The sequence below is a fragment of the Musca autumnalis genome, unplaced genomic scaffold (assembly GCF_047663935.1).
Source record: "Musca autumnalis isolate F117 unplaced genomic scaffold, ASM4766393v1 scaffold_2, whole genome shotgun sequence".
Lineage (NCBI taxonomy): Eukaryota > Metazoa > Arthropoda > Insecta > Diptera > Muscidae > Musca > Musca autumnalis.
In genome coordinates this window covers 141,968,154-141,981,006 of record NW_027411755.1, presented here as the reverse complement: position 1 = coordinate 141,981,006, position 12,853 = coordinate 141,968,154, and the positions used below count along the sequence as shown (strand labels likewise).

Sequence of the window (12,853 nt, the reverse complement as noted above, 5' to 3'; positions counted from 1 at the left end):
AAACCACTTTTCCAAACAAAATGTTAAAAAATTATTTTTGATTGTTCATACATTGGGCTTAAGTATATATAAAATTTGAAAAATATATTTTTCAGATCAAAAACAAAAAAGAAGCACCGAAAGGGCTAATATACCTTCCAACTATGGTGGAGGGTATAACATATAGATTATAGCAGATGAATATCATTTCTTTAGAGTTTATTTAGCTAGCATTTATAGTTTTCCAGATAATAAGTGTTGGCAGATGTGGTGGCCTGGTGGCGACTTGTTCCAATTCAACCAAAATATTTTGACAAAATATAGTCTTATTTATAGATACATACGAGTACATATAAGTTTATTGACATCATAGAATAAAATAAAACTTAAAGCAAACTTTTTTTTGAATAAAGAAAACACATCGTGCTTATGCACTCTAATTAAATAATTACGTTCAAAAACAAATACAAAATATCTCACTCTTTCGTTCTGACATCGCTCTATAAAGTATACAAAGAACGTCGCATAAAATACATAAATGACATAAATATTTCAACGATGCGCCTGATAAGGCGGACAATTAATTCTCATGCCTTTTGTATAACATTCGCGGGGGTAGTTGAACTGAAATCAATTGTTTGATCTGATATTGTCGATGCATCAGCAACTTGGTCACTGTCATTGCCATCATTGACAGGTGGACAATCGGTTTGTGTTGATGTCATCAAAAAATCTTCAGACAAATTATTATCTTTTATGACTTGTTTGGCAGCTTGTATGGCTTCTTCGCTAGGTTGACGTTGGCGGCTTAAAATCCAAATGATTTCTAAAAATAAATAAAAAGCAAATAGAAGAGTTTGAGCGATAATTAGTTATAATTTTCTATAAATTGTATCATTTTAACTAACCACAATATCTTCATTGTAATTAATTATGGAAGCGTAAAAATAATTAAACGTATTGTGATATGATTTACATTTCGGAGGGGTATGAGAAATGTTTCTAATTGTTTTAAAATTTGTATGATTAATTACGTTGAAGCTGTTTGAAAAAAAAAACACACACACACACATACACAAACTCGTGTAGGAAGTAGTTTGGGTATTGAGTTTAGAATGAGTCTATCTATGAGTGGTATTGATGTTATTTTTTACACTACTGTGATTACAAATCACGGCTGCTCAAAGGGCGCACTTCTCCTGTCGGTGTGTGTCAATTTGCTCACTCACACAATTGAAAAAGAAAGGTTTTGTTTTTGAAATGAAAATTTTCAGTACACACATTTTTTCCATTACACAAGACAACGCAACAAACCAAAACTACTTGAACAAAACATCATATTTGAATTATAAATTCTTGTGTAGCCACTGGAGAATAAACGAAACTTGATTCTCTTGAAAATAATAAATGTGTATGTTAATTATTGGCTTATCCGTGCACACACCGACAGGAGAAGTGCGCCCTTTGAGCAGCCTTGCTATGGATATACTTCGTTCCCTTGGCAAGTTATGTACACTGCCGCTCACTTGAATAGAACCCCCCTGCAAAATTTTTTTCAACCTCCATTTTTTTCGAATTATACATGATATGAAGTTTTTAAGTTTTATTATATTTTGCTTCATGTGTTTGGAGTAAACTTAGTCATTCATTTGCATTCAAATCCAATTTGTATAAGAATTATATTAGGAAAACAAAAAAAATTGAAGTAAAAAATTTGGCTCATTTGAATAGAACCCCCCTTTAAAACTTGCGAATACAGAAAGATTGTATTAGAATATCGATGCACAGCAGTGAATTGGTAAATTTTTTCATCGATTGGACAATAAATTTGACCTGTAGAGCGATTTTGTGAAAATTCGCCTTTTGCCCCATAAAAGGTACTATGGGAATACAGATGGGTCAGGGGGCACGGGTTAATGTTAACCGATCACCATAAATTTTTGTAGGATTCGGTTTTTAGCCACAGCAGTAGACTGGTAAAGTTTTTTCATCGATTGTACCATAAATGCGGGCTTTAGAGCATTTTCTTGCAAATTGACCTTTGGTCCCATACAAATTACTATGGAAACAAAGATCCTTCTATGGGCAAGGGTTAACGTTAACCGATTGCCACAAAATTTCATATATAAGGTTTTTGGATCAAATAGACAAAACAAAAATTTGGGGGTAGGCGCTTAAAAAAATATCATTTTTTGGGCCGCCCTAAGGCTTAATACAGGGCCGAAATAACTCTCAAAATGAGGTTATAATATATGCCCATCAATAAAATCGGGTGTATGTGAATGCCAAAATTTTTTGTTTGTAACACATCGAAATTTTCGTCGGATACCTTATCAAGGACATATATATTCTTGATCAGCTTAAAATATAACCATGTTCGTCCGTCCGCCTGTCCGCCCATCTATCTGTTGAATGCAAGACATGGGTCGACATTTTCAAGATAGAACCTTATAATTTAATATAGAAGTTTATATTATTCCTAGGATATTTGGCATTGAAAATGGGATATATCGGTCCACGTTTTGATATAGCCCCACAGAAAGGTACCTCCCGATTCTCGGTGTTTTCAAATGGTGTGGCTGACATTTAGTACTTAGTCTTCGTTAAGGGTAAAAATGTTCCACCTTACATTTGTTGGTATTGGTCCAATCCTTTTTTTGGCCCGCATAGAACGGTACCTCTCGATTTTCGGTATTTTTAAGGTTTCAGCGTCAATATTAAACCGAAATGTTGGTAATTGGTTTTTTGGTGATAGCAAATATTCAAGAAGAGAAAAAATAGTACATCTCTATGTCCTCATATAGCCCACTAAAAAGCGTACCTCTCGATTCTTGTGGCCCGGTTTTTGTGCCAGCAATATCCCACTAAATTGCAGAAATTTAGTATTTAGTCTTCGTTAAGCGTAAAAAATGTTTCACCTGACATTTGTTGGTATAGGTCCAAGCCTTCTAACAGCCCACATAGAACGGTACCTCCCGATTTTCGGTATTTTGAATGTTTCAGCGTCAATATTAAACCGAAAGGATGGTAATTGGTACTATGGGGGAAAAAAGACTCCAGAAGAGAATAATTAGTACATGTCCACGTCCTCATATAGCCCCCATAGAAGCGTACCTCCCAATTTTTATGCCCCGGTTTTTGTGCCCACAATATCCCACCGAAATGGCTTAAATTTACTATTTAGTCTTCGTTAAGGGTAAAAAATCATATAGTCCCCATAGAACGGTACCTGCCGATTTTCGATATTTTGTATGTTGTGGTCCCAATATTCCACCGAAATGTCTGAAATTTGGTATTTAGTCTTCGTTGGGGTACAAACTTTCCACTTGCAATCCGATTTTCGTTACTTTGAAGGTTTGTGGCCACAACCTTCAAAATACCGAAAATCAGCCACCTAAATGGCTGAAATTTGGTATTTATTCTACGTTGGAGGTAAAAACCTTTCCGACTGAAATTCGTCGGTGTAGGTCCACGTTTCGATATAGCCCACATAGAACGGTACCTTCAATATTCCACCGAAATGACTCAAATTTGTTATTTAGTCTTCCATGAGATTATTAAATATTCCAGAAGAGAATTATAAGTATAGGGTCACGTCTTCCTATATCCCCCACAGAAGCGTACCTCTTTATTTTCAGTATTTTGAAGGTTTTACCCACATTATCTTACTGAAATATCGGAAGTCTGGTATTTAGTCTTCTTTGAGTCTTCCTTTATCCCCCACAGAAGCGTACCTCTTTATTTTCAGTATTTTGAAGGTTTTACCCACATTATCTTACTGAAATATCGGAAGTCTGGTATTTAGTCTTCTTTGAGTCTAAAAGCTTTCCGCCAGAAACTTGTCGGTATAAATCGAAGTTTGATATAGGCCCCATAAAACTGTACATCCAGAATTTCGGTATTTTGAAATTGCTGAAATTTGGTATTCAGCCTTCTTCATAATCGAAAGGAAACTAATTGTTCCATTTTACTTCAATACAACTCGTGGTGGAGGGTATAACAAGTTCGGCACGGCCGAACTTAACACCGTTCTTACTTGTTTTTTAATTATTTGTTATTTACTATTCAAAAAAATGGATCAAGTTAGAAGGTGTTGCTCACTTGCTCACATAATACTGTCGATCAAAGGGTGATGTTGTGTATGAATTTGAATAACATCTTATTTCATTATCTCCTGTACTTACTTGAATGCGCAAATGAGCTGATATTTTTGCAGCTGTACACCACAACCCAGTTGTCATAGTCCGTACCCAATATCAAATAATTCGGTTCATTGACTTCTTCTAAAAAAATAAATAAAAATTATCAATATTGGACTTTATTTGCTAAGTTGTTATGTGTTTTTGTTATTCATACGATTTCTAAATGCCACAGCCAATTGTCCGGGAGCAATCACTTTAGCAGTACCCTGGACACTACTTGATTTATTGACACTAAAGCACAGATAACAATATTGTTCTAATAATTGCAGTAAATAATGATTAAAAGACATACATACATCACAAACGTTCCAACATTCTTTACTGCCACCGTATTATTACCATTATTTTTGTAAATGGCATATTGACACTTTTGACCCGCTTCCCAAATAAATGGATATTTAGAATATTCATACCAAATACCCATATACTATAACGAAAAAAAGGGAGATATTATTTGTAATTTGGTTTTTTATTTATGCAAATAGTCATTTGTTTACCCTATCCAAATCAAATGAATCGACAATTTTAACACTGGGACAATTCTCTGGAAATGGCACCTGGCACAAAACGTTGTGGCAACACCATGTTATCAGCGATAATAGTAAAAGTACGCTAAAAAAAGATAGAAAAAATAAATATTATTGCAAATTATGAAAATTGATTTCAATTACATTATTGTTTATTAAATAAATAATCGAGTTTTGAAAACACCTGAGGTTTTAGCGAAATTAACAATAACACATTTTTTCATGAATTTGTGTATAAAACTAACAAACGTGTATACATATGTATATATTTTTATTTTAAAGCAAATATGTGAGTAATTTCAGTGATTGCTTTTGATAAAAAATATTAAAAGTTAAAAATTCCATCAAACGCCAAACTTAACTATTTTTATATCGACAGATAAACGGACATCGTTTTATCGAGTTAAATGTGATGGCGAATATTATGGTGATGGGTATACAAGAAAGCCATAAATAACTACTTAAAAACTAACCAACTAGTTCATTCTTTTAACAGTGCCAATAAAATATTAAAAACTACCTAAAAAACATAAGTTCTGTTTATGCCCTACACCACAATGTGAAAAGTGTTTGTTTTGTCCAAAACTCATGTAATTGTGGTATACAGTTCTTCACATATCGACGAGATAAACCAATCTAGATATGTGTGTCCGTCCAGAAGAAGTCGTAATCAAACTCCGCAATTATGGACCCGTCAAGAAGTGTTCAATTGTGCTCGGGTACCAATCAGAATAGACACCAATAGTTTTTGGTGATAATCGTAAAATATTTTGCTGTTAAAAACGAAAATATTCCACTAATTTTGTTGTCACTATCTAAGATCACAATTATAGCCCAATTAGCAAAAACAAAAAAAAAAATATATAAAAAGAGGGTCGGGCTTGTTATTAATTTTGTTCAGGGTTGTGGTCAGATAATGTAATGTGATTACAACAAAAGGACTGATGGAAATGGCAAAATCAACTTAGAATTTTACGCTGATCAAGAATATATATAATTTATAGGGTCGCAAATGATTATTTCAATGCGTTACAAACGCAAAAACAAACTTAATTTACCCTCCATACTATGGTGGAATGTATACAAGAATTAGACTCTAAAACTTAAAACAACATCGAAAATCAAACGACGCATAGTGAAAATTGGATTTAACTAAGCAAAGACGTAACTAACTAAGAAAACAACGCAAATAGAAAAGACGCAAAGCGAGGTCTAGGTATACATGATAACATATCAGAGATATAACATATAAATATTCCGTCATTACTGGAAACGTATAGTATGGAACTATAACTGCGATCTCTAGCGTGATTATGGTCACACTGAGCACAATTAAAACTGTGGCATCCCTGTATATACTAGGGTAAAACTCTGTTTTTGGCCAGTTGGTCACCGTAAGATTTACAGCCTTTGGACCATTATGCCAGAAAATATGGGCTTGCCCACGAAACGCATAATATTGCTGAACACAACACCACAAGGAGTACCTTCGGTAAACATTTCTAAAAACTTCTCGAACAGACTTAAGTAAAATTTTTAACTTCTGTGAGGGAGCTACACAAAAGTGTTGTCCGATTTAGACCGTTTTCAAACTTTTTGTACGTTTGCAAGAAATTGTACGATGTGCATAGTTTCGGACAAATCGTGTCCTTTGGGACACCCCATATGCTTAAATTATCTAATCTAATTTAAACAAGTAAAAAGTCGTTAAGTTCGGCCGGGCCGAACTTTTTATACCCTCCACCATAAAATAGTCTTAATTAAAATGGAATAATTAGGATCCTTTTACAATTTTATGTGGAACAACTTTTCGACAATGGATAGACTCCTACTGCCTCCCACTATTGCTTAAATTACACTGTGAACACAAATGTTGGGGCAGAGATAATTCCTTTTGGAGATGAAAGCCCTTGGTGTGTGTATATTAAAAACCCCGAAGGACAGATGCGCCGTAAGTCGAACTTCAGCGTTATGGCGTGATGAAGTTTTTGCAAGAGACCCTGTAAGCCATCATCAATTAGCATTATATCTTTGTTTGTTGTTTTTGTATAGCACTTAAGCAACAGTGAACAAAGATATAACGCTAATTCCTGATGGTCCACAGGGTCTCTAACAAAAATTTCATCACGCCATAGCGCGGAAGTTCGACTCACGGCGGATCTGTCCTTCGGGGTTCATAATATACTCACCAAGGCCTTTCTTCCCCAAGAGGAATTTTCCGTGCCCCACACTTTCACTTCCATTTCGTTGCACAGTGTTATCTAATCTAAAAAAATGTGTTCAGCGAGGAGAAAGGTACCACATACGGGGCTATATCAAAGAGTCAACCTATCTTTAAATTTTTTGGCGGAAAAGTTTTATAGCTGCAGGGAACTTCAAGAGTCAAATTGAGGGTAGTTTTATCAAAACAATGTAGACCCTTAAAAATGGACCCATGTTGACGAATTTTAGTGAAGCAATTTCGTGGCCACTGAAAATTAACGAAAATCGGGTGTTACAGTTATATGGGTGGATATACCAAAACATGGACCTATATTGACGATTATTTTTGAATAGACAAAATTGTAGCTAAAATTCTCAAAATACCGATCATTACAGCTAGTTCGGTTAAAAATTGCAGCTAAAATTTTCAAAATACCGAAAATCGGGAGATACCGTTATATGGGGGCTATACCAAAACATGGACCTATGTTGACGATGTTAGAGATGTTTTATGACCACTGAGAACTTCAAATGTCAAATTACAGCTATTTCGGTTAAAAGCTGTAGCTAAAATTCTCAAAATACCGAAAATTGGGATGTACCGTTATATGGGGGCTATAACAAAACATTGACCTATGTTGACTATGTTTGGTGGGGATATTTAATGACCACTGAGAACCTCAAATGGCAAATTACAGTTAGTTCGGTTAAAAATTGTAACTAAAATGCTCAAAATACCGAAAATCGGGAGGAACCGTTATATGCGGGCTATACCAAAACATGGACCTATGTTGACGGTGTTCGGTGGGGATGTTTCATGGCCACTGAGAACCTCAAATGGCAAATTACAGCTAGTTCGGTTAAAAATTTTAACTAAAATGCTCAATATACCGAAAATCGGGAGGTACCGTTATATGGGGGCTATACCAAAACATGGGCCTATGTTGACGATGCTTGGTGGAGATATTTCATGACCACTGAGAACCTCAAATGGCAAATTACAGCTAGTTCGGTTAAAAATTGTAGCTAAAATTATCAAAATACCGAAAATCGGGAGGTACCGATATATGGGGGCTATATCAAAAAATGGACCTATATTGACGATGTTTCTTGGAGACCACTTTCATGACCACTGAGAACCTCAAATGGCAAATTACAGCTAGTTCGTTTAAAAATTGTGGCTAAAATTCTCAAAATACGGAAAATCGGGAGGTACCGTTATATGGGGACTATACCAAAACATGGACCTATGCCCATATCCTTTGGGATATAAGTTTGTTGATCACTAGGAACCCTAAGTGCCAAATTATAGCTAATTCGGTCGGCGAAGAACGTCAAAATACCTCAAATTCGGAGGTACCGTTATATGGGGGCTATACCAAAGAGTGGACCGATATAGCCCATCTTCGAACTTGACCTGCCTATGGAAAAAATACTCTCGGGTGCAAAATTTCAGCTCTCTATCTCAATTATTGCGGACGCTAGAGTGATTACAACAGACGGACAGACAGACGGACAGACGGAAAGACGGACATGGCTAGATCGTCTTAGAATTTTATCCTGATCAAGAATATATATACTTTATAGGGTCGCAAATGATTAGTTCGATGTGTTACAAACAGAATGACAAACTTAATATACCCTCCATACTATGGTGGAGGGTATAAAAAAATATGTTCAGACAGGTGCAAGGTACCACATACGGTGTGGACCTGACTTTACAATTTGTGGTGGAAACGTTTTATGACTGTAGGGAAACTCAAATTACGGGTAGGCACGTGAAATAATGTAGCTTAGACCCTCAAAATACCGAAAATCAGGAGGTACGGTTGACGATTTATAGTGAAGAAGTTTCGTGATCACTTAGACCCTCCAATGTCAAATTACAGCTAGTTCGGTTAAAAATTGTACCTAAAATTCCCAATGGACCAATGTTGACGATTTTTGGTGGGAAATGTCAGATTACAGCTAGCTCGGTTAAAAATTGTAGCTAAAATCCTCAAAATACCGAAAATTGGGAGGTACCGTTATATGGGGGCTATACAAAAACATGAACCTATACACGATGGGGCCAATGACAGGGTTGCGAGGCAACAAATCACTGGGGCAAGCTAGACCTTCCAAATTTTGTACAGATGTTTATAATAGGCTTAGAAACTAATATGCCAAATTTGGTTCATATCGGTTCATATATACATATAGCTCCCGTATATATGTTCGCCCGATTTCAAGCAATTGATGGACCAAACACGCAAATTCTGCCCAAGTTTTATGCGATTTGGAAAATACCATGGAATCAGGACTACAAATAAGTTTGCCAAGTTATATTGAAATCGGTTCAGATTTTGATGTTGCTCCCATATATATTTTCGCCCGATTTTAGGTTTTTTTGCACCAATCCCGCTATATATGTCCAATCTTGATGAAATTTGAAATGTGTGACGGATTTTGGTCTAGAAACATTATTGGCAAATGATATTGAAATCGGTTCAGAATTGGATATAGCTCCCATATATATGTTCGCCCGATTTCAGGCAAATGATTGACCATGCATGCAAATTCCATCAAATTACAATAAAATTTGGAAAATGTTACGGAATTCGGACTACAAATAAGTTTGTCAAGTTATATTGAAATCGGTTCAGATATAGAAATAGCTCCCTTATATACATATGTTCAAATTTCATGGTTTTGTCTGTGGTCTGTTATAAGTTAATAAAAAGGGTTCCAAATTTAGTAAAAAATAAAAAAAATAATAAAGGTAAGTTTGTCTGCGATATCTTTGAAATTATATATTATTATTATATACGTCTATTAAATTTTTCCGAAATCCAATTGATAACATTAATGGGTTTCCGATTATTCGCCAACCAAAACATAAAAATGTCCATATTTTTAAGTATTACGACATCTGAAATCAGATTTTTATGAAAAGGCGCAGCTGGGCGCAGCTAATTTTTTCACAAAATGATAGTACACATTAATACCTTTCACCACTTATATATAATATCCTAGATCTACCTAGATCTCAAAAGTTATACTCTAGAGAACACATGGATAACAAAGCAAAATACTCCAAAAAAGACATAACATCTTAACTCAAAAATACATTTACCACACATAACATTTTTATTATTTGTTAACACTATCTTATTTTAAATACCCATTGAAGAGGTTTCCATATTTAAAAAAATATAAAAATGTTGAAATGTTCTTTCTGGCGCCTAAAATGCTTTCACTACTTATTTATAATGAATGTCGGAAAATTATTCATAAGAAAATATGTCACCATTACCAGATCAGTATGTCGCAATGTGATGTTACCAGATTGATTTATTTTTTATTTTTAGTGATTCAGAGTATTGGCAATCGAAATCCGTTATTATTTTTTGCAAATTGTTCACTTCAAAAATTGACTTTTTGCCTCGAAAACCTGCTATTGGCCCCATCGTGCTATATTGACGATTGGTGGAGAAGTTTCGTGACTAGTGAGAACCTTAAATGTCAGATTACAGCTAGTTCGGTAAAAAATTGTAGATAAAATCCACAAAATACCGAAAATTGGGAGGTAAAACCTGAAAATACCGAAAATCGGGAGATACCACTATATGGCGGCTATACCAAAACATGGACCTATGCTGACGATTTTTGGTTGAGAAGTTTCGTGACCACTGTGCACCTCAAATGTCCAATTACAGCTAGTTCGGTTAAAATTGTAGCTAAAACCCTCAAAATACCGAAAATCGGGGGTACCGTTATATGGGGGCTATACAAAAACATTGACCTATGTCCATAATTTTTAGAATATGTATAAGTTTGTTGATCACTAGGGACCCTAAATGTTAAATGACTTAAAACGTCAAAATATCTGAAATCAGGCGGTAGCCCATCATCGAACTTGACCTGCCTGCAAACAAAAGGCGCATCTTGCCAAAAATTCAGCGTCCAATCTCCTATTTTGAGGATGCTAGAGTGATTACCACAGACGGACGGACGGAAATGCATAGATCGACTCAGACCCTGATCAAGAATATAGGGTCGCAAATGCGTTACAAACGGAAAAACAAACTTAATATATCCTCCACACTATGGTGGAGGGTATAAAAATATATATCGGAGCTTTAACCAAATCTGAACCGATTCTCCCCAATAGTAATTGCGTACTCTTTACCACAGTGTGTTGTATGATATAAACATTATACCATGTTATAGATGTACCTATCGGTTACTTACCTCTGTATGGCCCTCATTGGATTTATTTATGAAATCTACGTTGGAAGACTTTCTGTAAAAATATTTGTTTTTTTATTAAATGCATTTTATTTATAACAGAATTAAAAAATATATTGAATAGATTTTTATTCGTTTTTGAAATTTATTTATTTTAAAGGTATCACTTTCACTCATGAACGTCTATCAACATTTATCGCATGAAGTCATAAGTAATGCTTGGTTTACATTTATGAAATCCACTCGATTTGAACTGGTAATTCCATTGCTTAAACATCAAATGAAATCCAATTTATATCAGAAGAGTTTTCATTTGACGTATACGCAAAGGAATTGACAGCTGAAATCGAGTGGATTTCGTAAATGTAAACCAAGCATAAGTTTAAGTATTCATGTTTTTTGCAATTATTTGTCAATACAACACAATTTATTAATCTCTTTGATTTTCTAATCTATTTTACGTTTATGTTTTTTTAAGATAAAACGCACTTCAATATTACTAAAGGTTTGTAACTAATCAACACTTGTACCGGTTTTGCTACAATTCAACGTTTATTTAAATGATTTGACAATGACAACAATATAATTACTTTTTTGCTTTAAATTCTCGAATACTTTTATTTATTTGCTGTATTCCGTGCCGTTAGCTATTATCGTCACAATATTTTTACAACTGAAACACTTTCAATGATCGCATTCATCTTTTATAGAACACGCAGATGAATTGCTGTAGCGTATGTATGTTTCGAAAATTATATACATAATGAACAAAGAGGGTATTGTTGATCTCATACAAAATACACTGCACATCTCATTTGAACTGAATAGGATGTTTGTAATAAAGAAAATATAATTTAAAATGAGCCGCAATACGATTGAATTATTGTGCACCTTTGTTATGTTTCAATATGTACATATATATATTTTTAATAAGTTACAAAATATTGGGTGAACAGTGTTGGAAATATGAGGCGGTATATTCGCACCGCTTACATGAAAATATTTTGTTGTAAAATACAACATCAACTACGTGCTCACCCCTATTTTAGACTCAAAGAAGACTAAATATGTACCAAATTTCCTATATTTCGGTAAGAGAATGTGGCTAAAACTTAAAAAATACCGAAAATCAAGAAGTACGCTTCTATGGCGATATAGGAAGACGTGGACCTATACTGTTAATACTCTTCTGGAATATTTTATAACTCTTTAAAGAATAAATAACGAATTTCAGCTATTTCGGTGGGATATTGACGTCACAAACTTCAGTATTACGAAAATCGGGAGGTACCATTCTAAGGGGGCTATATCGAAACGTGGACCTATACCGACGAATTTTAGTCAGAAATGGGGCAATATGAAAGCGTGGACCTATACATACAAATTTTTGTCGAACAAGGATAAATTTACTAAAACATGTAAAAATAAACTAATTGGAAGTAAAGACTTATACAATATCCAAATAAAAAATTGTAATTGGAAATTGTTTATTGTTCTTAGGATTTTCAAATAAAAACGTTGAGCAAAATATGAAATAAATTAGTTTTATTTAATTCATACAGCACTTGACCGACATAGCCCAGTAAAAAATACAAAATAAAAGTAAAATTAAACAACAACACGGTCATACAAAAATAAAATTTTATATCACATTGAAGACTAAATACCAAATTTCAGCCATTCACGTGGAACATTGAAGCCTCAACCTTCAAA

General features: G+C 34.4%; 1 protein-coding gene across 3 annotated transcripts; it reads right to left on the bottom strand.

Annotated features, from left to right (window-relative positions):
* Positions 1 to 308: 308 nt before the first annotated feature.
* LOC141394676 (apolipoprotein D-like) lies at positions 309 to 11,870 on the bottom strand. Of its 3 annotated transcripts, none has more exons than XM_073969453.1 (7): positions 11,731 to 11,870; positions 11,144 to 11,195; positions 4,679 to 4,793; positions 4,478 to 4,608; positions 4,336 to 4,412; positions 4,164 to 4,262; positions 309 to 805 (listed from the first exon to the last, which is right to left on the bottom strand). In XM_073969453.1, the coding sequence occupies exons 2-7, from the start codon at positions 11,158 to 11,160 to the stop codon at positions 567 to 569; spliced, it is 678 nt and encodes a 225-aa protein (XP_073825554.1). In that variant the 5' UTR covers positions 11,161 to 11,195; positions 11,731 to 11,870; the 3' UTR covers positions 309 to 566. The 3 variants fall into 3 exon arrangements, with proteins under 3 accessions (XP_073825554.1, XP_073825555.1, XP_073825556.1); XM_073969454.1 differs by having other exon boundaries at positions 11,630 to 11,820; XM_073969455.1 differs by having other exon boundaries at positions 11,671 to 11,820.
* Between the last annotated feature and the right edge of the window lie 983 nt (positions 11,871 to 12,853).